The 24,374-nt window shown below is 41.8% G+C and overlaps 1 protein-coding gene across 12 annotated transcripts in view; it reads right to left on the bottom strand.

Moving 5' to 3' along the window:
• Window positions 1-1,437: 1,437 nt before the first annotated feature.
• The window catches only part of SEMA6D (semaphorin 6D), a 171,179-nt gene continuing 148,242 nt past the window's right edge, over window positions 1,438-24,374 (bottom strand). For 3 of the 12 annotated variants that reach the window (XM_059181458.1, XM_059181456.1, XM_059181455.1), the window contains exons 2-19: window positions 15,753-15,915; window positions 15,244-15,355; window positions 14,621-14,681; window positions 14,449-14,511; window positions 14,238-14,339; window positions 13,920-14,010; window positions 13,354-13,473; window positions 12,576-12,664; window positions 11,627-11,844; window positions 11,387-11,518; window positions 10,900-11,055; window positions 10,635-10,808; window positions 9,689-9,829; window positions 9,516-9,593; window positions 8,978-9,078; window positions 8,565-8,621; window positions 6,906-7,073; window positions 1,438-5,160 (exon numbers count right to left, since the gene is read on the bottom strand). In XM_059181458.1, coding sequence (XP_059037441.1) covers window positions 3,872-5,160; window positions 6,906-7,073; window positions 8,565-8,621; window positions 8,978-9,078; window positions 9,516-9,593; window positions 9,689-9,829; window positions 10,635-10,808; window positions 10,900-11,055; window positions 11,387-11,518; window positions 11,627-11,844; window positions 12,576-12,664; window positions 13,354-13,473; window positions 13,920-14,010; window positions 14,238-14,339; window positions 14,449-14,511; window positions 14,621-14,681; window positions 15,244-15,355; window positions 15,753-15,861 — 3,261 coding nt within the window. In that variant the 5' untranslated portion in view covers window positions 15,862-15,915 and the 3' untranslated portion in view covers window positions 1,438-3,871. The remainder of the gene's footprint in view (window positions 5,161-6,905; window positions 7,074-8,564; window positions 8,622-8,977; window positions 9,079-9,515; window positions 9,594-9,688; window positions 9,830-10,634; window positions 10,809-10,899; window positions 11,056-11,386; window positions 11,519-11,626; window positions 11,845-12,575; window positions 12,665-13,353; window positions 13,474-13,919; window positions 14,011-14,237; window positions 14,340-14,448; window positions 14,512-14,620; window positions 14,682-15,243; window positions 15,356-15,752; window positions 15,916-24,374) is intronic. The other 9 variants (XM_059181459.1, XM_059181460.1, XM_059181463.1 and 6 more) reach the window with 9 other exon arrangements.

Here is a 24,374-nt window from a genome sequence, read left to right as displayed (position 1 = left end):
AGGAGAAATCAACGATTAAGAAGCCCAGGAAGAAACAGGGTTGAAGATGGAGTTCCCTTTATTGTCTGTTCCTTCCTTCTTTTGTCCGAACCCTAAGAGTTATAAACCGACTTCTGCAGTGGGAAAAAACCTTCCACCCTCTTTTCCAGCACCGCAGAGGGCTACAGGCTGAGCCAGACTTCCACAATGCTGGGGCAGGGTTTTGAGTGCCAAGTCAGGCTCCATGACCTGCGGCAGGCACCGCCTTGCTGACTACCAGCTATAGGGCTGGTAGCTGTAAAAAGGGGCAAATCACCCCCCCGCCCCGCCTATCTTTTCCTTTCATGAGTGGATCCCTGCAAACCTGCTTCGCATCTCTAGAAGACAGTAGGCCATGACAGGAATGCAAAAGGACCCTGGAAATACCACTGAACTAATATTGAAATACAGCAGCCTGGGGCACCTGGGTGGCTCAGTAGGTTAAGCCTCTGCCTTCGGCTCAGGTCATGATCCCGGGGTCCTGGGATCGAGCCCAGTATTGCGCTCTCTGCTCGGCAGGGAGCCTGCTTCCCTTCCTCTCTTTCTCCGCCTTCCTCTCGGCCCACTTGTGATCTCTCTCTCTGTGTCAAATAAATAAATAAAAATCTTAAAAAAAAAAAAAAAAGAAAGAAATACAGCAGCTTAATTAGATGACATCATGAAGGAGAACAAGGCCTAAGATAGGAACATGGCAGCTCCTGCTTCTGCAGAGATGCTGCTGGGGTTCTGGGAGAAAACAGAGCCAGGGAGGAGGTACAGAGGGGCTTGGGGCAGGAGCAGCAGCTGGAACCAAGGGCACAGAGATTGCTACAGACACTCCCGTGAGCTCAGAAGTGCCGTGACACCATCAACACCCACAAGAGGCACCAACTGCAGCCACCAGCTCCCCACCTGCTGAAGGCAGGACCAAACGGGATCGTAATTTTTCTTCCATTTCCATAGTTGGGGAAGGTATCTCTTCACATAGTCTATTCAGTTAAAACAACGGAATGGAGAAAGCCTGTCCACCAACTAGTAAGAAATGTTCACAGGAACCTGGTCTGCCAGTTGTAATTTTGGACTAAAAGGACATCAACATTTTCATATGGGAATACAAATCACGCGTTTTAAAAATGCCTGCCGAACTCAGCGTGTGGACAAGACAAGGCGAGTCACTGGTACGTCTGCCTGAAGCGTTTACCTGCTGGTGCAGAGACAGCTCACCCAACTTTCTAACTCGTTTTTCAGCTTCTCTGGGGCTCTGCCCATTGGCATTGGCTTTGCAAGAAGAGAATGGTGGCAGAGCCATGACCAAGTAGCAGACATTACCGATAAGAATATTCTGGTACATTTTAAAAGAAACTCTCAGTTTGATTGACCATAAAATATTTTTTAAAACATGGCAAGTCATAAACCTCTTCAATATCAACAGGCAGGATATAATGATTTGTATATTTTATTTTGACTTTACATGCGGTGTTAAAAACCCAAAGTACATATTATTTACACATCCACAATACAAGTTTACAAGATATCTATACATGTTAAAGTACTCTATAAAACAGTATAGAGCCACTTCACTTTAGGGTTACTTTTTATGCCGTACCATTAAAAAAGATACAATCTGTGTTTACCTTTGCACAAATGGATAAAGCATTTAAAAATTAAATTAACAGGATAGAGACTAGATTTTATGTTAGAAATTTCAACATAAATACTGATAGAACTCACATTACAAACTACAAGGCAGCACAATGTTACAAAATGTTATCTGGGTTCACATAGAGTTACTGTTCCGTTTTCCGCACGCTGGGATTAATATTGGTAAGGTGAATTCAAACACGTTTGTTGGCGGTGGACTGAGTAGTGTTTATCGTTGGTTGGTTTAATTTATTATTAATCTGTAATATTTTAGTTGCAAAGCTGACGTGTCTCAAGAACAGAAGTTCTTTCTAGTTTTTGAGTTTCCAGAGATCTCGGGGAATCACGTTCTTTATAAAATGATATTCTCAAAGGAAAAGAATAGCTGTATCAGTATTCTACAATCTGTATAAAAATGCTCTGGTCTTCTGCAACCCATCCTCCCCCAAGTGATACAGATCGTCAGTGTTATCGCAAGAAATCAGTTGGACTCACTTATCTGACTAAGTCAGGATCATTCCTCTGCCTTGATACTATCTAGATTAGGTTCAATAAACCACGGTGTGGTGTGCAGCATATTAACTGAGACAGTCATCGGGGTTACACATCATCAACTGTAAGTGGCTTCTGCAAAACTATGAATAAATGACTCTATGGTTCCCGCAGGTGTCACATTACCCAAGAAACCTCATTTGCCTTCACATTATCACCGTTTCATCCTTAGGAAAGCGGGAGTGGAATGTTTATCATGGCAAAGGATGTAATGCTGCTATTTGGGTGGACTGCTGGACAACTAATTGTTCTAGGTTGTTTTTACATTTTTAAAAAGTCTTTTCAGGTGCTGGTTGAAAAACATTTACAACTGGCACTGGGTAAACGATGTGCTATACTGGAAACACTTGACATATTTTAGTACTTCTATCATTCTCGTGAATAAGGCACAAAATGCACAGATTCAGGTAAACTCACATGTAATATTTACAGTCTATTGTCATTACCTGCATGACTTAGAAGAAAATTCTTGTATGACACAACAGAGACAACATGATTGCACCACTTTCGGTTTCAGAGACTCTCTGTTAGGCCAATTAGAATTCCTTTCACATTTCCTTCTTTTGTCTTCTGCTTTGTTTTGTTCTTTTATCTTGGGGGTAGGAGGAGTTAAAGGAAGAGAAATTGTACTACATGGGAGAAACCAAACAACATCAAAATAAAACCTTATTAGTGTGTTCAAGGTTAAATACAGTGAGTCAGGCTTGGATTCACAGTGGACAGGTAAATTGTTCTACTGAATACTGGTGGATAAATCAAGGATACCTCTTAACGTCTCTATCTCCTTAAGCTGGCAAGACTGTAATCGAAGTTTTAATGAATAGCAGCACAAAATTACTTAGAACTCTTACATTCTGGCATTGGGGACCATGTGAGTCGAGTTAATCATTTTGATGGTCAGATCAACCTTGATTTTATTTCTTTTCTCAAAGCTGAACCCAATGGACTGCTGTGGGAAGAAGTTACTATCTCTTGTTCAGTCATGCTCAATGTAAACAAGTCCACAGCACAAAAAGATGCAATGGGCACCAAACAAATCCTAGTGGGTACAGAACACACACACGTTCAACAAACACACGCGCGCGCGTGGGCACGCACGCATATGCACACACACACACACGTACTACAGTTCATTGGTGGCATGAAAAAAAATGCCACACTTGAAAAAAATGCTACAGTTTGGGTCAAGACTGAATTTTTAGCAAATCGTTTGGTAATCTACAAGTTCATTTCTTTGAGACATTACCATTGTTTTTTGACATTTGTGCAAGAGGCAAGGTGAATGCATACAATTAAAATGTTCACATTTAATGGGAAGACCACACATAATGGTAGTCTAAGTTGAACCCATTTTCAAGTATTTGCTCACAGATTCTTCTGAGTACTGTATCAGCTCTCTATACTGGTAAGGCAGCCCCGGGGAGCTGCCCATCTCTTTAGCTTCAAACAAAAGAAATGGAATGACCAGCACCTTCCTTTATTTTCGGGCAAGTACACAGAAGCTTTGCTGTAGTAGCTACATGTGGCAAGTTCTGATGTTGCCAAAGTTAGAAAGAGTTTCTTTGGCCACTCGGTTCTCTTAAAATACAAGGGAGTCTCTTATCTTAAGGTACCCTTACAACATCATCCTCTCGACAACACGGACAGGATAAAGCCACACGGAAAATAGCACACTTGAGGCCTAGTAAGTGTATTTGTTCAGTGGTCTGACAGATGTGGTTTGAGGAACAAATGAAGGCTTTGGTGGCACATCAGGTTTTAAGGACGGTGTCCTCTTTAGTCCCGTCCTAGGAAGGGTGCCATTACTGGTATAGCTGCTCTGTCTGGAGAGGGAAGGCTGCAGATGAACACTCACTGGTGTCCCCTGAATATAGTCCACCTTGGCCCCAGTGGGGGTGGGCATGTACCCCCCACGGTTCATACTAGGCTGTCTAGATAACAAAACACCGTTCGGTGAGTTTAAGTTTTTAGGCATTGCAGATATAGAGTGCCTCTGGGAGGAATTTTTGTGATAACCCCTTTGTCTTTCCAGAGACGTCATGGGGACTCCAGGAGTGGTGGGGACATCCACTCGCTTGGTTGGGCTATTTCTGGGGAGAGTTGAAGGAGGAGAGTATAGTGATGCCTCCCGGTTAGGGACCTTGGGTGGGACCTCAGACATAGGTCCCACAGGATCCAGCATTAGGGTCTGGTGGGCCATCTGGATATCTCCCATGATGGCTTTGGGGTTGCTGTTTGGGTCATTTAGATGCTTCAGGAGATCGTTGAGGGTATTTCTGGAATCCACAGAACGCCGGTGATCTCTCTTACTGGATGACTTTGTGAGTGGGTGGTCAATGTTTTGAAGCTTCTTTTCAGCTTTGTGAGCATTGGAGTTTGAGAAGGATGTGTTGTAGTCATGAGTAGCATTAGGAAGAACAATGGCACTGGGGATATGCCCGTGACTTAATGGGGAATGGGGTGGTGGACTAGAAGGGAAAAACTGTGGGGTTTCCTTCCTTGAAGCCCCATGGCCATGGGCCTTGTCTGAGTGGCTCTTCATGGCCTGCAGGGTCTTCTGGTGAAGCACAGGTGTAGACTCAGGCGTGGGCAGAGCAGCCAGTTCGGGAGGTTGGCCCCGATGGTCCATCACCATGGATTTAGTATCTCCGTTGGGTGGCAGCTCTTTCCGACTGGTCAGCAGGTTACTGTACAATTTGGGAGAATCGATATTCTGTTGATATTCCTTGACCGGACTGTCAAAGAGACCATTCAGTTTGGCAAAACTTCCGCTGGAGTCTGTGCACGACTGGGCAGATTCTGCATCTTTATGGATCTTTCTGTTTTTCCGAACAAACAGGTCACGATAGCAGTATACTGCCACACCTGCAATGAATGCGCCCAAAACAAAGGCGGCAAAGACACAGGTGATGAGGACATTCATGTGGACCATCTGGTTCGACTCTCCCGACTGGACCTCCCATCGCACACCTGCAACAGACACGCAGGAAAAGAGTCTGAGTGAGGTGCTTCTTTCGAACAATATTAGCCAGCAAATGGCTTCCATTGAGCCAATACTACCTTCACGTGGTCCATATGCTTAGCCTGGAGGGTCAGGGAGACTCTAAAATTCCACCTGTATATTTGTCTTGAGTCATGATCAGATCCCCAGAGACATACCGGATTGCTGCAGATGCCAGAGTAACTCTGATTTCCCACCGATCCGTAAGTGTCTCTTCCCCCCAAAATCCCTTCTAAGTAAGTTGTTCTCTAACATTCAAAGTTTTAAGATTTTGGGGTCCTAAAAATTAGAGTTAGAAAGTACATATTTTCTAAATGGTCAATTTAGAAATGTTTTGTCTCGTGATTTTCTCCTAAGTCAGAAGTCAGGATTACAAGGCAATTGCTAGAATTAGGAAAATTAGGGATTGGCATAACTGTACATTATGCTAAAATAATGATGCTATCTTAACTAGAATAAAGACACACAATTGGTTCAAAAATGAAAAGCACCCGCTTTGTCATTGCGAACTACAAATATGAACTTTTGTGTTTGCTTTGATTTTTTTTTTTTTTCCATTCCATCTTGGAGTGGATTACTCTTGAATTGCTTTCTATGAAAGAAATCCGGACAGTCTAAAGAAGTATAATATGTAGTAGTTAAGTATATTATCCCATCGTCTTGAGATATTTAAGAAATATTTAAGTTAGACTACAAGAAGAGTGGATTAGTTTGTAATTATTGGGATTTTTAATGCGACCACAGACATCTAACAGTCAATCTAAGAGATGTTAGTTTAAGAGGTATCCAAGTCTGTTACATGCTATAAGCATAGCTATCCCAGGATAAGGTTAAGTCAGAGCAATTTCGAGGATTCTGTTGCTTTAGGTTAGTACTAAGGCCTTTGAACATTAGTTGCTTTTAATCAATGTTCAGGATTATGAATTCAGTGGCACTGGGAGAGACAAAGAAAGAAAAGTAGAAAGAAATGATATTACTAAAGGAAACAAAACAGAAAGAATGATCATAAAACTGTTTACAATGAAAACATATAAAACCCAAATCAACAGACGTAAATCATAAATGACAAAGTACTGGCATAAAAACTGATTGGAAACCTGATACCACTGTTTACTAAGCACCAAAGAAAAGGTTGTTTTTCTCCTAGAGTAATAGGTCTAATAAGCCAACTCAACAGGCAGCTGTTTTCTAACTGCTTCTATTAAGGGCTGGAAGTGATAGTTATGGACAAGTGCTCTGTCATGTTTCATTGCTTGTGACATTCAAGCAACTCACTAGCACCTTGTGTATCCTTTTCATATTGCATTTGGAATCGAAGCGAAACACAAGGCTGGGGAAGGCTATTAGACAAAACATCGGATACCAGGATATTTGCTAAAATGAGTTTGGTGTTTTGATGTTGTTGGGGTGGTCCTGGAAATTCTCTGACATTGAGCAGACTCTCAGCATTTTTTGGGTAGAAACCAACATAGACTGACTGAGCGGTTATCTCATCACCCCTTTCGTTCCCAGCTTTCCATCTCTTTGGTCTAGGAAGGCACCCGCTCCATACAAGCACAGAAAGCGGAGTGAGGGTAGTCGGGGTAGGAGGTGTGAACAACAGCAGAGCTGTGTCACTCCACCCCCCGGGAAACCCTGTGTCCACCAGCTCCTCAGAGAGATCAGGAATCAGGTTTCCACTCAGCGAGAGATGAGTTCCCTGGTGAGGCCTTACCCTTTGGGATACCTGATAAAGGATCAGTAAAATCAGAAGTGTTTGGGTCATCTTGAACTACAAATTTCCGGGAGCTCGTCAGTTTAGGTCTCCAGGTATCAATCACTTTAGGTGTAATTTCTGGGATACTTGCCATTGTGGTAACAGATGATGAAGATACCTCCATGTCTGTGGTGGCAAACAGATTTTTATTAATGTGGGTAATGCTGACAGATTTCCCTGACCACTGGTCTGTTGCATTTTTAAGGGACGTTTCATTCAATTTTACGAGAAAGCCTGTTCTAGGATTTCATAAAAGACACATTTGAAGAGACTATACCCAACCCCTTTCTTGCAAGGGAAAAAGAAAAACTAAAAATTAACCATAAAGACAAATTAAGCAGATTTCAAAACTAGACACACTGAAAATGCTCCTACCAAAGCCCCTACAGTGATTAATGACCCTCGTGGAAAAGGTTATCCACATCCCAAAGATGAACTGCTACTCTCTCATTTTCATGTGAGATGGCATCAGTTCATTTCTTTTTATGCATATGTCTAAAAGCATTTTCCTGAACATTTGGAGACTGTGTATCCTTCACCGGGGAACCTACGGGGTAACTTCAGCAGGGAAAACACCTGGTGAAGTCCACGTGATCTGGATCTGGATTTTCCACCTGCTAGAGCAGGCTGTTGGGCTCTATCTCGGACCTCCCGTCCATCTGCGCCCCGAGGCCTTGCACCATCCACGGTAGAGCACCAAAGCAGGGAGGGACCTCGCGTGTGCCTTTCAACACGCCTGGGGGATTTCTTCCAAAGAATTAGCAGCAACTCATGCAAAAGAAATGGCATTTATAAGCTGAATAAGGATGGTCTGCTACATAAGATCTGCTATCCTCTTCTCCCTTCTGAGGAATGAGACCGCTGTGAGCTTTAGAAGCAGCAGGAGGACCGGAAGTAACTTAACCTCTTAGCATGTGTGTTGCTGATTTCCACAGAGTAGATGTCCCCTTGGAATGTAAGCATACGGTTTTAGGTTAAAATTCCGGAGACCCACATTCAGACCGGTGCAAAGGTCGCAGACGAAGACTCCAAAACAGATACTGATGGGCACGGAGAGCCCACCGAACCACCCTCATACATCAGATACGAGCTTCATTCAACAGGAGCCTTTTGCACACCACTGAGACCACAACATTCAAAGACCCACGGGCTCACCGCAAACCAAAGAAAAAGATGTCGAAAATGTATAAATACACATTTTGGGGAAATGTGTATTTGTTTACTAGGTCTTAGGAAAGGTGAGGAGAGAAGGGGGAAATAATGAAAGTCTGCCATCCATTCAGTAGAGATGGCCAGAGGGAGCATCCACAATGCACGGAGGGGGGAGAGAGAAGAGAAGCTTGGGTGGGCGGGCGTGCAGCTGGAATGCGGTCTATGTGAATCCATTTGATTTTTCTTACGGGATGTGCCTCGGTCAATGATGAACTGTTAACATGCTACACAGGGGTGGAGTGCTGAGTAAGAAAAAGTCTTTCAGTACCATCGGTGGGATTATGAGTCAAAGCAGAAACATGAAAGGCTGCCAAACTGCGCAAAAGGAGGGGAAAGGGGGCTGAAAATGCTGAACTGAAGGAAAGAAAAGGTTGTTAATTATCAAAAAAATTAAAAAAAACTAACCAGATGTTGGACCGCCAAATATTTTGTAATCTGGTGTAGTTGAAGTAGGCAAAATTTCTAAAAGAATTAAAGGAACAAGTAATCAGTAAAAAGTAACCAAAAGAAAGCAAAAATTTATGAATTCCAATTAACTAAAAAAGTCAAAAGAAAAGACTACAAATTAAAAGATTAACCTACTGGTTAGACTACCTTTCTCTAGATTTTCTACAAAATTGTAAATGGTGAAGGAAAAAAAAAGGTAAGATTCTTCTCTAACACATCCCCATGACCAAACAGCTCAGCTTTTGCGAAGTTTAAGTTAAATGCTAGGTGGTATGTGTCCTGAGTCATTAAAAGGCTGATTGTAAAATAATGTTCACGTGCAAATGTGGTCAAAAAGAACTGCCAGAAGGGGAAGGAAGATCTGGGCTTACCATGGCAGTCCCCTAGGTGGGCCGTGTTGCCGTATTCTGTGTCTTGTTCATATCCTCCAGCGCTGTGGTTATGGAAAGCAAAGAAGTCTTCGGTTAACAGCCTTCATAGGGACACAAGTGACAACCAGAGCAGAACCAAGAACACAGACCGATTAGTAAAATGGGCAGAGAAGAAAAAAAAAAGGACATTTCAACACAGCTTGCTAAAATGAGTATTTCTTCTATTCAACATCTGGCCACTAGAATGTTTAAGAGAGGAGAAAGAATTGTTTATTCTCTCTACCCATTTCCCTCAGGTATTATCCTGTTTACAATCTCCCTTCCTTATTACAGCCCCAGATTTTTTTTTTCCTTTCTTTTCTTTTTCTTTTCTCTTCCTTTTCTCTTTTTTTACTTCTCCCACATCAAAAAAGAAAAGAGAGGAAGAAAAGAACAAAAGTAGTACTACTGGCATCTTTCTAAAATGTCTAGCTTTAGAGACCCAGAGAAGACAGGCAGCTCTCAGAAGGTCCTGGCTGATGTGACAGGGCATACTTACAGCATCCCTGGGGTCACTCTGCCACAGGTTCCCTGGCTTAACCAGCCACAGTATGGGTCCCGAGATGCAACACAAGACCTGTATAAAACCAAACAGAACGGAGCTTGGATTATCTCATCATCAAAGTTCACGGCGCTGCAAGACTCAAGGTAAGGAAAGAAACATCAGCTTACTTTTTGCAGGATCCATAACGCTCACAGCGACTGAGGGGGAGGCGAATCACACAGCTGGAGAACGCCACGTACACAGCGTGATGGTCTTTATCCAACTGTAATGAGATGACCTTTCTGTCCTCCTCATTCTCAGCATTACACCTATATTTGGGGATACATTTTGAGACCGCATGTTTAGGAAGTCAAAAGCTACACGAAATATACAAGGCAAGTGGGGTTTGGTTTTGCAATTACTAAGTGCTGGGAGATCCTGAGGCAGATTCTCAGTAGCAAACCAGTGAAGTACATAGTTTGGGAAGTAATAATTCTATGTTTGATCTTCTGCGGCTCTGCACAATTCTTTCAACTTCAGGTTGGACAAAGAGTTTTTTTTTTTAAAGATTGCTTTCTTGTTCTGGTGACAAAGGGAACTGTGTTTATGAAGACCACTTTAGACCACAGAGAAGAAAAAGGACAGTGTTTCAGTGCACTTAAATCTTGCTGTGCTACATGTTTCTGATCTCTCTTTAGTCTCCTTTGCTCCATTCTTGTTTGTTTTAATGGTCCAGTTATCTTTTATGTCAGTGGTTGGAAGAATTGTATTGCGAGCTTGTGCTTATGCATACTTGGAAGCAATTGTCTGCTGCAGGCAGCAGCAGAAAATAAGCCTGCAGGGTATCAGGGGTGGGTGCTAACATGTTCTCATAGCCCAAAGGTGAGAAATGAGGGCCGAATGATTTTTAAACTCATCTACTGCCCACCATCCTAGCCTTAGTGGACTCAGGAAAAAAAACAAACAAACAAACTCAGGATTTATTTCACTAAGGAAAAAAAAAAAAAACACAACCCCAAACACAAATGTGCCAAACCACTGCTAATTTCTGGGGCTCAAAGGAAACGGCTTGATGAAATACACGCCGGAAAGTTTTGAGCCCAGCTGAAAAGCCTTCTCGTAAAATATACCTACTTTGCGTGGTTGTACGCTTCAATCTCTTCCAGTAACACGCTGTCATTCAAAGAGAATGGACTGGTCTTTGCCAAAACTTTAAGCACCACGCCAGCTTCAGAGCCAACGAAGATGACTGTGTAGTTCTGGTGGGGCCCAGCCGTGTGGTCCACAGCGATGGCCGTCAGTCTGTACCTGTCGGGGGAGGAAGGCCAAGTCAGAGGGGGAGGCCGATGGGGAGAGGAGGTGTTAGAGGGGAGCGGGCTGCTGGTCCTAGCCATCTCACCTGATCCGGGTCTTGGTGAACCAGGGCTCGTCCGCTATGGGTGGGACGGCAGAGTCCATCAGCGGGTGGGATTTGATGAACGCCAGGGTCTCGTCGGGGAAATCGATGGAGGTTTTATAAGCTTCGGCAAGGCCATGCTTTGCACAACAGCCAGGCCTGAAAGGAAAACAGTGTGTTTTTTCCCCTCACAAACTGTATCTAAGGGTAAGTGTCCATTCTGAAAGAAGAGGCCAAGAAAGAAAGGAGAATAAGCAAAACCAGAGGCGTAGGGCTCTCTCCCTGCACTCAGCAGGCTCTCCACATTCACCTCTGTGGGGTTCTGTAGACTGGCTGGGTCTGCAGTGCCCCTGCCCCCCACCGGGGACCCCTCCCTGGCACGGGAGGTTGGCCTCTCTCCCTGCTCTCTGAGGATGGATGCTTCCAGGGACCAGAGGGTTTTGTTAAAAACAAAAATCACTGTCTGCTTTTTTTTTTTTTTTCTTTTTACCTTGGCTTTGGTACTTTGTCTTCGGGGACTGCTGTCCACACAGAATCTGGGGTTTTCTGTTCTTTAAACCGTCCTCTGAATACTTTTTCAATGTCATCCATGCTAAATGCACACACGGCAGACCCAGGAATGCTGCAAAGACGGACAGCGTCAGGGAAAGCGTCAGGCAAAGGAGGCCCGCTCCTGGGTCCCAGAAGCAAGCACAGAATAGCTCGAGAAGCGCCAGGGCTCTGTTCTCACCTGTTGAGCTGTGTGGTGAACACCCCGACCACAGTGGGGATGCCATTGATTTGTATGATGTCGGTAATGGACTGCAGAACATCGAAGTAGAAAAAGGAATCTCCAGGGACAGAGCAGTTGAGCCGAGCCTTCAGAAACGAGGTCCAGTGTTTCTCCAGGACCCGCTGGGAGCCACCCATGTCATTTTTACAGATGCGGGCCACACGGGAATACACGGCCTGCCCAGGGGAGGAAAGCAAAGCCACAGGGTTATGTGCAGGGAGAGGGAATGGAAATGAAAAGCTATTATTTAAGGGAGGGACCAAAAAAGTGCTAAAGATAGGACCAGTTCAAAAGAATCTAGCAATCTTCTCTCTAAGGATTTGTTCGGTAAGAATGTAAACTAGATTTACCTGGGAGAGAAGAGGGTCATTTTCCTGTTCTGCCAGACGAGCTCCCCAAGAACGGAGCTGTCGGACTGGTTAGGGGAACGCAAACTATCTCCATAGTTTGTCTCCCACTCTGTGGCTTCTATCGTTAATGCCATGTGCCATCCTTAAACTTGGCAAAACGAGGCTGTGATGCTTTAAAATTATATGGGCTTTTCCTGAACCACTCAAAATTGAATAGGGGCTCTACTTTCCATCCTGCCTTTTGATGCTGAGAAAGAATGAACGTTCAACAGATTTCTAAACTGTTAAGGAAGCATCCATAGCTCAAGGGCGCCTGTAGAACACTCTGTAGTGACAGAAAAAAATGAAACCTTCTCCAGGCCCAAGGCTGCTCTTCTCACTCTGGCCATTGTTCAGGTGTTTTCCAGCAATTATTCTCATGATGAGCAATTCACTTCTCTGCACTCGGCCCTGAATGTACCGAGTGCTAGAAAACATGCAAAGAGCATAACTCTACCAAAGCGGGCTCGATTCCATGCAGTACAAGTCCAGAATTCAAGTCAAGTGCATATACTTGCCTTGCCTAAATTATTATGTTCTACCGCAATTTCTCGAAAGAAGAAATAGACATAGTTTCCATATTCTATGGCATGAAGAAAATGTGGCTCTGAAAGAAAAATCGAAAACAAACTGGTTCCTAAAGGATAATTCAATTAGCACAAGACCCCGGCTGCTAGCATGACTGACGGACATGGCACATCTACAAGCCGGTGAGAACTCCAATACACCAACACGCTCAAGGAGTCTGAATATGGGTGTGTTGAAGCTTCAAGGAACCCACAGTCTTTCATGTCAGCTAATGGACTGTGAAAAGCCTAGGGGAACTGAACTACAGCAGAGGTCTCTGTTTCAACAGATTTATTCATTAACCTCTTTAACTAGAGAAGAGAATTTCTTACATTGAGAATAAAAAATCTTGGTATCTAGACGCCAAAGAAAGAAATGTCTCTGCGGAGATGAACTGATCGATTCTCAGTGTTAATTCTGTAGGATGGTAGATGGGAGTGGACAAGGAACATTATGTGTATTCAGAGGCGGGCAAACTGGCACCCAGAAATGAGGTCTTTCTTTTTTGAAGTCAACCAGGATAAACTCATAGATGAATCTATTTTCCTGACATGGCTGCTAATTTCCTCTTTCCTTGTCAACGCTCCTGCTTACAACCAAAGCAACTTGTACTTGCTCTAAATAAACAATATAAAGTCATGCACTGAGTTTCCTGATGCCTTGGCTCCTGTTCCCCCTTGGCCATCCCACTACCCTTGGCAATCCCACAACGCTGCTTTTCAAGAGTACCTTTTATCCACTTGGAATCATATTTTATTGTACGAAGGGCAGATCCATCACCCATGCTTCGGTAAATCACGGCATCGCTGGCCAGGAAGTCAGCCACTGTGGCAGAATATAGCTTCCCATCTGAAACCAGAGTTATCATTGGGGTAAAATAATCATAATTATCCTGTAGTGTGTTATCCTATGCAGTGTGTTATACCTTTTGGAGTTCTGGCACCTGTCATCCCTATATACACCAATACACGTAGACCCAGATGCTGATGGTCAACCTGGGACAGGTTGCCTCAGGGTATCCTCACCTCATTTTGCAGGTTAAGGATCTGAGTATCAAAACATTAAGCAACTTTTCAGGGTCGTTGACCTAGTTAACAACAGGGCCAAGTGTCAGAATACTCATGGTCTGCTCACTTTAAAATCTTCTTTTTTGGAAATTTTTTCCCTAGCTCCTACACTGTAAAAACACCTCTATTAAGGGAGCTACCCCAGTTATGAGCTTTTCTCTTCCTTTCAATTCCCTTTTACCTTCAATGTCATTAATCACTTATATTCATTACACTAAAGGATCTTACCAGCAAAAAGGGCAACATTGGTTTGTCTGGCATCGAATGGGCATCTTGCCAGGCCACTAATTTCCTCCCCGTCATACTCTAAGGTATTCAACTATAAAAGAAAAATAAATAGCTGGTGTCACATCTGTTCAATGTACCTGTTTGAAGGCAATACTGCTTTATTTGTACTGAAATTCTATTTGAAGAATTTTGTCTTTATTCTTCCATAGCATTAGAGATAAATGGGTTATAGCAGAGAGGATTCAACTCTAACAGCATGACAGTGCGGGAGGAAAAAAAAAGTTGATAAAAAAAGCACACCGTATGAAATATACTCACCCTATAGTATCTACACATGGGATTGAATGCATTGGTACCACAGACAAAAACCATCTCGTCGTTTCTTGGAACAAATACTTTAATAAAGTTGTGGCATTCGTCCTAAAGAAAGTAATAATTAAGTTACTGTTAGACATCCCATACGCTGACATTGTGGGATAAAGCCTACCTAAAGGCTCACTCTGGCAGATGACTCGTCTGTTCTACTTACTTTATGTTTGCCTTTCATAGCACAGTTTTCTCGGTCCTGTTGTCTTGACCGCCATGTCAGTTTCTGTATTAATCAAGCAAAACCAAAGTTCGTATTTCAACCAAAAATTTGGGGAGGGGAGGGGGATGTTATCCAAGTTCTGAAGGAATGCAAATAAATTTCACTTGCTCACCTTGCTCGGTATTACTTCTGTTTTGGGGATTTCATTTAAGTTTACTGTATAAACTTGATCCCTGTTGGAAATAAGGCAGTAAGTCAAATCATGTGAATGCATAAAAATGTTAAGCTGCTGCTTCTTGTTTTATTTTTTTACAGATCTGCCTTTATTGTATTTTGGAGATCATTTGGATTTTCTCTGTCTCCAACAAAGTCAACAAAGAGGACTTTTTCATTAGTGAGATGCTTTTATATATCACTGTGGTTAGGGAGCAAAGAAAGCTCTTCTCTTCAGACATGGGTCAAACAGCTACTGGTATTAGCATAGGCATACTTCTAATATTTGCTTGAATAATTCCAAGTTAAAAAAGAATAAAGAAAGATTTTCCCCCCCTGCTTCTTTAGGAATAAAAAATGGTATATGATTTCTTGATAGCAGTAATAAAATAGCACCATTGAAGGCTTTAGCCCTGTATTTTGTTCCTGGTACACAACACAGACTCTTCTCAGTGAATATTTTTGGCTACTTGCAATTTTTGATCACAATCACATATTAGTTTTTCATGAACTAGACACATTAATGCAAGCACCACAAGAGAAAAGAATTTTAATCTAATAAACCAATGAGAGGAAAATTACCTGCCAGCAATATAAAGTGTGTCTCGAATTTTCAACATCAGCTGAAAGTCCAGCCTGTGCTGGGATTCATTGCCTGAAGGGCGTCCTCTAAAAACCGGATATTGCCTTGAATCTGCAAGTAAAAATGGGCTAAACCATCAGTCAGGATTATGGAGCTGAAGAATCAATATACAGCATTGATTAGCTGTATATACTAGTTGTAGAAGGGTTTTAACTAAATTCCTCTCTTATGGTCTTGAATATAAATGAATGAAAGATGGTGAATGTTAGCAAATGATCTTTTTCTTTTAACAGAAAATATATAACCTATACATGGGTTGCTTTAGGAAAGCAACCAACAGAGCTGTCCCATTTGCTCCAAACACTAAGAAAAGACTCTAGATCCATTAATATGCAAAAACAGTTTTAAGACATATAAAACTCTCTTTCTAAAAACAAATGCATTTAGAGGATCAAAACCAAAAACAGCTCCCTTCTCAGAAAAGAAGAATGTTCTTTAGATTACTTACAGTGATAATCAACAGTATTGAGGGGTTCGTCATCTTCGGGAAAGCTGACGGCCCTCAGCTGGGAAATCATCAGGAGAAGCATGTAAGCACAGGGCAGGAAGAACCTCATGGTGGGCCAAGATGAAGTTGGAGCTGTCCCTCCTCAGAAATCCCACTCAGCTACCTGGAGAGCAGAAACAATTTGGAAAGGTGTCTCTGATGTGATGCAACTTGCTCATCTGTAATCAGTTCAGTTTTCACCAAGAGCTCTCTCCAGGGCCCTGCCCCCATCAGGAGCCCTGGCAGAGGCGGCGGGGGTGGGGGGGTGGGGGGGGGAGTGAGGCATCTCTGAAAACACAGGCTGAAGATGGCAACGTGCCAGGCCTGATCGAAGCATCTGGTGAGCATAACAAAGTTGTAGGCACATTTGCAAGAGTTCTTGAGGTAACTATGTATGTCATCCCAGCAAGATCACCAGAACCACAAACGGAAATGCTGGCTGCTGACTTGGCACGAAGATGGGCTAAGTTGGGATTAGAATTTTAATTAAACTCCAATCTGCTTCCCTTCCCCCAGCCTGAAATACACCCAGTACAGCTTGTCTCTGCAACCCCTCCCATAAAATGCCCAAGCTGTCTCACAAATATCCAGGGAGCTGATCGTCCCATCACCCTCATCAGATCCTTGCTAAAGGCATTGCCAAATGCCAAACTCCCAGCATTACTCAAGCCTTAGTCCTAAATTTGTAAGCAGAGCAGTTCCCTGAGCGTACGAAGATCAACATGGAAGCAAGGACATGAATGACATTGAGTCAGGGTGAAGGGAGAATGGAAAGAAATGAAATGATTTCACGATCTATCAATTAAGCGGGACAGGATTAAAGCAGCACAGCTGATACCAGACCACTGGGGAAGTCTTCTTTTTTACATAAAACCATTTGGACACAAACCAATACCCTTAACATGCCTGTCCTCTTAGCTTTATTGAACTTTAGAACCACTGGGGGCCTTAGGGACCATCTAGTCCAACCCCCTCATTTTTCAGAGGAGAAAACCATGGGACTCACTGAATTTCAGGGAGCTCTTTCGAGCACAATCAGGGCATAGACTTACATCACTTGAGTCTCTGTCTGGTCTCTTTTCATCAAATTAAATGAGGAAACGAAGTGACTTTTTTTTTTTCCTTCAAAAATATAGTATTACAAAAAATCTTCTTGGGCTAATGAATATATTGTCTTTATTGAAGTGATGTTTCACAGGTGTATGCATATGTTACATTTTACCAAACTGTACAATTTACAATGTGCAATATATTGTATGGCAGCATCTCAACAAAGCCCATGGCATTAATTGCATATTATCCATCAAAAAAATTTTTTTAAATCTTTAGCTGTTATTAATTTATTAAAAAAGAAAATTAGGGCTCTGCTGGGCCAATGAGATGGCTTTTTCAAAACTGCAAATACTCTGCTTTGCAACAGTACTACCCCATCCTGGCCACAATGATCACCTACAGCTACTCTACTGAACGGTATAGCAGTTAGCTTTATCTCCATTCTCATCTACCTAAGAATGTTAGGAGAGATCATGAGAATCACTTCAAATTCTGGGTGAGTCCAACCACTAAACTGGGTACTTACTATGCCTCTTTTGTTTTCTTCATGTCAAACATACAGAGGCACAGGCATGTAAGCTATGCAATGCTCTCAATGTTTGTCTTTCTAACTAAAGTAGAAGGCAAGTATAGGTGAGTTTTAGAATCCTTGGTTTGCAAAAGAGAACAACCTTGAAGTACATTTTTTTCTTAATGGAGGATTAATCCAGCCAAAAGTTAACACATCAAAAATGCCCTGTTTAAAGCATGGTGGAGGGCGATCTGTGGCTGTATCGTTTTGTACTTAAGTCGAAAGAGTGTGGATGTTGGCAGTAGTCTGGCTTGGGCTTGGTTGGAACTCCATAATTACTAGCTGATTAGTCTAAGGAAGCTTCTTCTGTTTCTCTGCGCATTCATTTCTTTATTTATAATATGGGGATAATACCACCTTATCCACTGGGTGAAAAGGAAGTAAATGTCTGGCTCCCATAAATTCTGAGCAAAGTTAGACCTCCTCACCCATTCCCTATTGAACACCATGCACATGACCTTGACCTAAGAATCCGACCCAGAGTCTGGGAAAAAGATGTCCTAAAATATTAAATCTATTTGGCCATTTCCCCTCCACAAACAGAGAGGTATTTTAAGTTATTTTAAAATGCAAAGGGATTATTTCTAGAATAATTTTCACAACTTGAGCTTATTTATCAAACTTAGAAAAGAAGGTGAAAAAACAATTACTGTCAATCTGAAAATCCTAACACAACAACTGTAATGATTTGGTTCTAGTCTTCTTGTCACATGCACATATTTTCAAGGATGACAAGGTAACCTCTTTTAATGTATGACTTCTCCTAAAGCAGAGTCTTCCTGTCTCACTTTTCCAGCATGCTTCCATGTTTCACCATTTATACAGATCTTGGAAAGTTGAAGTAGTATAAACACATGGAAATATTGCTGTAAGAACAACATTCTGCTATGATATCGATTCCAAAGTTCATCCTCTGGATGGAAAGTCACTGGGTGTTTCTGCTGGGTGTCAGGAGGAAAAAATCAGGAGTACCCATTGATCTTAAAGAAATTAGAAATATCTGTGGGAAAATAAGAGGCAGACAGTTCTGTGGATATTTCTCTATCATGACAGGTAACTGAATGGTTCACATCATCCAGGCAGAACCTTGATGTCCTAGACAGCAGGACAGGGAGGGGCCCTCACCAGGAAGGGTGTCTCTCACATCTGTGATTCCAGCATTGAGGGTAAGGATGAAGTCACGGCTGACTCACTGGCAAGCACCAAGTTGCTGGCTGAGCTATCATTTCCTATAACTCACTCAACTCATCTGACACTGCAGAAGGCAATTTCTCCTCATACCCTTCCCCCACCCATCTCATCCTCTAAAAATAAAACCCCACCACTAATTGCTTCCTGTCCCTGCATAAAGCTTTATTTTAAAAAAAATCACTTTCAGATTTGCCATAGAAATTATAAATGGAAGTAGTTAATGTAAAATATATATCAAAGTAAGACTGAGTCGGGAAGGGAAGGATCTAGAAATACCTGTGAGAAATGAGCCAGGGAGATTTATTTTCATCTAAACCCCTCAGACTATCTGGCTTTTACCTTATTTAAGGAAATATCTCAGAATTCCAGGACTCAGTAAAATTGTGAGACTAGTTATGCTGTTATGTGAGACTAGTTATGTTCTCCTTCAGAACAAGTGAAGAGGTAGGACAAAATGTTGGAAGAGAATATAGACCTTGGGGTTTGAAAAGTCTGCTTCAAACTTGCTTGTGCCATTTACTTCCTGGCTCTGGGGCCTTATTTAAGACTTACCCTCTTAAAGCCTTAGTTTCCTTAAGTGTAAATTAGGAAAATTGCCATTACCACCTCCTAGGCTCTTCCGAGGATTAAATGAGACAACCTATCTAAAACATCTAACATAGAGCCTGGCCCATAGTAAATGCCTAGTAAATTTTAGTGGCTATTATTATGACTATTATTGTTACATCTTATTGGGTAAAAATGACCCCAGAAAGGGAAAGAAATGTTTATTACTACTTTATCATGTACAACCATTCACAAAACCATTTATTAATACCATCCTAACAATGATAGCGGTATTCTTAGAGGATTAAGATACAGTTTCACAGGGGCCCCTGGGTGGCTTAGTCATTAAGTGTCTTCCTATGGCTCAGATCATGATCCCAGGGTCCTGGGATCGAGCCCCACATCAGGCTCCCTGCTTAGCGGGAAGCCTGCCTCTCCATCTCCAGCTCCCCCGTGCTTGTGTTCCCTCTCTCACTGTCTCTCTCTCTGACAAATGAATAAACAAAATCTGAAAAAAAATTTTTAAAAAAGATCCAGTGTCACAGACATAGATGCCTAAGGAGGAGGAAATCACCTTCCTTATGAGTAAGGGTATCGTAAAGATCGTGCCTAAATGAGATTTTTTTCCTTTCAGCCAGAGAAGGGGGGTAACTGCGTAAGTAAATTTTGTCATTTTTTGGGTATTATATATAGGCATCTCCCACATATATCTGATGTTAAAGTCTAAATATAATGAGAGAAGTTCTTAAAAGCAGTTCAGAGCTGCCAAGATAGCGAGGGTTTGAGTGGCAGAATCCTTGAGAGAGGGGAGGGTGCCAAGAAATGAGCTCCCCACTTGGCACTTGATTTCATATTATAGGATTTGCTAATTTTTTTAAATATTTACTTTTTTTTTTTTTTTTTTTTTAATTTAAGAGAAAGAGACAGAGTGGAGGCAGGGCCAGAGGGAGAGACTCTTCAAGCAGATTCCCTGCTGAGCACAGAACCTGATGTGGGGCTTGATCTCAAGACTCTGAGACCATGACCTGAGCTAACAAGAGTTGGACACTTAAACAACTGAGCCACCAGGTGCCCCAGGATTTGTTAATTCATAAGCTACCTAAAGATGAGAGTGTAGCTATAAAGAAAAGCCAGATTTTTAGCAGTATCGAGTTTACGGCCCACCATGAAGGAGTCCCAATAACTATCTGCAGGCTCTCTTTTGGAGCTCTGAGGGTCTATACCCTAAAGAAAGGGAGCAAACACGAGGTAGACCAAACTGCATAAAAACTCCAACTTGGTCTCCAAAAAAGTAAGTCCTGGATTGAAGAGATGTAATCTCCTCCCACTCTAGCTCCTTGAATAAAATGCCAGGTGAGTCCGAGTCCTCTCTAGAGGAAAGTCACATTATCTGGAGATGCCAGTTTTTTAATACAAAATGCTTAACAGAAATTTCTAGACGTTCCAAGAACTAAGATTAAGAGAGAAAGGAAGGCAACAGAAATAGGCCCATAGGTAAGTCAGATTTTAGAATTATGAGATATCAATTTAAAGAAATAATTATTTATTTTGTCCAAGAAAAAAAGATGACAAAATGAAGAATTTCACCAGAGAACTGGACTCTATTAATAAAGAATTAAATGGAAATTTTACAACAAAAAAAGCACAATCATTAAAGCATTGTAATAGATGTATTTAGCAATGTATTTCTTATAGCTGAAGAGAAGATCAGTGAACCAGAAAATGGGCTAATAGAAAATATCAAACAGAAGCATGGAGAGCAAAGATGTTGGGAAAAACAGACAAGAGAGTAAGAGACACATAGGATCTTATGAAAACATCTAACATCAGAGTGCTGGTGAGTGGAGAGAGAGAGAGATGGATGGAAGCAACATTTGATAAGATAATGGTGGCGTTCTTTTTCAAAACTAGCCAAAAACCATAAGTCTCATATTCATGAAACTAGAACTTCTAAATACAAAGAAAAACATACTTAAACACATCATAATCAAGATGTTGAACACAAAGGAAAAAAAAATATGTTAAAAGCTAAAAGGTATTTTACCTTCAAAGAAGCAAGGATAATACTGACAGCTGACTTATGAATAGAAATGATGGAATCCAATAGACCATAGAATGACATTTTTAAAGTGCTGAAAAAAAGTAAATTCTTAGGCAAGAGTTCTATTACCAGTGAAAATATTCTTCAAAAATGAAGGCAAATCATTATCTTTTAGACAGATAAAAGCCAAGAGATTTGTTGCCAGCAAATCAGACTAAAAGAAATACTGAAAGGGAGTTCTTTAAGCAGGATAATGTATAGGGTTTGTTAATGGAAGTTCTTTTAATAGTTATAGACTAGTGGCCAAATGCAAAATTAATGAATCCCAGATAAATAAATTGGTATAGACCCTTTTTCTCCTTGAAAATTATATTAGTGCAAAGGAAATGAGAATTCAGAAGTTGAGTAGGCCTCCTTTATCCCCAGTACAAAGAACCCAGAAAGATAGCATGCTGATTTTAAAGCTCTGGCTATCTTCTAGGGATGCCACTTCTGGAAGAGGAGCTGTTCAGACTCTCCTACGGCATATACCTCAGGATCTGAAAGTGGCATTGGTTTCTCCCATTTTCCTAATTATTCCTCCAGATCTTGGAACTTCATGCTCTTCAAAATAAATCTTCCTATTTGAGGTCCTACCTCTCCTCCTCCTCCTTTTTAGCTGATAATGTCCTAGTCACTTTCTCTAAGAAAGACTTTTTTTTTTTTAAGTTTTATTTATTTATTTGACAGAGAGAGATCACAAGTAGGCAGAGAGGCAGCCAGAGAAAGAAGGGGAAGCAGGCTCCCCGCTGAACAGAGAGCCGGATGTGGGGCTCGATCTCAATACCCTGGGATCATGACCTGAGCCGAAGGCAGAGGCTTTAACCCACTGAGCCACCCAGGCGCCCCAACTTTTCAAAGACTTCAGCAAACTCAGTCTTTGGTTCCATTCTGGCACTTGTCATCAGCTTTAGCTTCTTCACCTCAAAACTCATAAAGTCAAGGACTGCATGCTTTGACCTCAATCTCTTGTCCTTCCAGTTTTCTTTTTTCTTTTTTTTTTTTTTTTAAGATTTTATTTATTTATTTGACAGAGAGAAATCACAAGTAGATGGAGAGGCAGGCAGAGAGAGAGAGAGAGAGAGAGAGAGAGAGAGAGAAGCAGGCTCCCTGCCGAGCAGAGAGCCCGATGCAGGACTCGATCCCAGGACCCTGAGATCATGACCTGAGCCGAAGGCAGCGGCTCAACCCACTGAGCCACCCAGGCGCCCCTCCTTCCAGTTTTCTTGTCTGACAATTTATACCATGACTGCTCCTTCTCATCAGGGCCATCAGTCTCCTAACTGATCTCATTTCTTCTAATTCATTAGGCTTCCTCAATCTTAACATATCACTTTATCCATCTTAGATGTAACATTCAAGAGTCAATCATTGCAATAATACATTAGCCTATATTTGAGACTCCTTCATCCTTTATATCCTTATCAGCCTTTCTTGTTAAGTTCTTGGATGGACTCAACACTTCACCTTCTATACCTGTCCCAGAGCAGTTGAGCCCCAGTGAAGACACCCACACTCTGGGACAATGTGGTAGTAACATCACAGAATTCTTGGGCACTGACTACAGGTAGCACTATAATTTGTGGGGATACTGTTTTTCTACCAGGTTTGCCCACTCCCCAAATGAGTAAGTTTAAATTTTCTTATGCTCTTCAAAGCCCTCAGCTGAGCCTTCTCCTTACTCCACTACATTCTTCCCTGCTGCCTCATAGGTACTTCACTCAGAAAGTAAAAGTCATGAGATAGGAACTTCCTCAATTCCTGCCTCCCCTTCCCATTACCAGTCAGACCCATTGCCTCTTCATCTAGTGTTTCCTCCTTCTGTCCTGTTTTAAGAGAAGTTTTCACCCCCCAAGTCTTCTCCATGTGCTCTAAACCCAACCCTTTCTCTCTTTCCTGGAAGAGAAAAACATGGAATATTATTTTTTTCTCTCTAGTATAGTCTCTTAATTTTTTATTATTAAATACTATCCATTAGCACTTAACTTGTCTAGGCTTCTCTTCTCATCTCAAAAAAAAAAAAAAAAAAAAAAAAAGAGAGAGAGAGAGAAAGAAAGAGAGAAAGAAATAGAAAAAAGAAAAAGCTCCTGTGACCCCAGATCCTTCTCTAGCTACCACCTACCTCTTTCCTTCCATTCACAGATACTTAAAGTTCTATATTCTCACTGCTGTCATTTCTTCACCTCCCACTCATTCTTCTACTTCCTCTGTTCTAGCTTCTCTCTTAATAACACCTTTCAGTAAAGACATGATGACCCGTAGGTAGCTAAATGCAATGGATGCTTCCAGCCCTCATATAATTACCCAGTACCTTTAGACATAGTTGACTGTTCACAGCTTTTTAAAACACCACCATTCCCTGCCTTCCTTTATATGGCATTCTTTTGACCCTTACCTATTCTGCCTGCCCCTTGTTTGTCTCTCAATCATGTCTAAATGCAAAAAGCATTATCTTTCAGAATATAAAGCTTATCATATAATCTCACAATCGTCCAGTAACTTTCTATTACTCTTTGGAGTAAGCCATGATCTTTGCAATGGGGCCATTAAGACTTCCCGTGTGCTGAGTCCTGTCTCTGTCTCCACTTTTATTTGAGATTGTCTCCTTCTTTACTTGTGCTTCTACCACCCTGGCCCCATGTCTGGCCATGGACTGTGTCATTCCATCTACTTGCAAGTGCCTTGGGATAAACATGTCTCACAGTTGTCTATACTTGAGACAACTGCAAATGAACAGCAAATGAAGGGCAAAACAAAACTAATCATGGGGACTTGAATCACCACAAGCTCTACTGAATCTCTCAGGGCAAGATTAGCCTTTCAGAATCCTGTCTAATCTAGATTTATTTAATACTGTTAATTAAATAAACAACTATAACAAAAGGCAACAGACCCAGGGAACTCTAGGTTCTACTCCCAAATAGCATTCTTTTAGTTGAGTATGCTGTGAACTAAAGGAAAGAATGGGGTGGAACCAGAGCTGTACTGTAAGGGGCACCATTCATTCTATAGTCTATGAACTTCCAGGGGACACTATTCACGATGTAGTCCATGAGAAAGAGTGAATGATGGCTCCTGGATTTACAGGAATTATAGGTCTGCTGCCTAACAGCCCCACAGGACAGAATGGAAGGGGAGCAGC

This window comes from Mustela lutreola, chromosome 7 (genome assembly GCF_030435805.1).
Source record: "Mustela lutreola isolate mMusLut2 chromosome 7, mMusLut2.pri, whole genome shotgun sequence".
Classification (NCBI taxonomy): Eukaryota; Metazoa; Chordata; class Mammalia; order Carnivora; family Mustelidae; genus Mustela; species Mustela lutreola.
The sequence above is the reverse complement of the archived record's forward strand: the minus strand, read 5'-3'. Positions and strand labels throughout refer to the sequence as shown.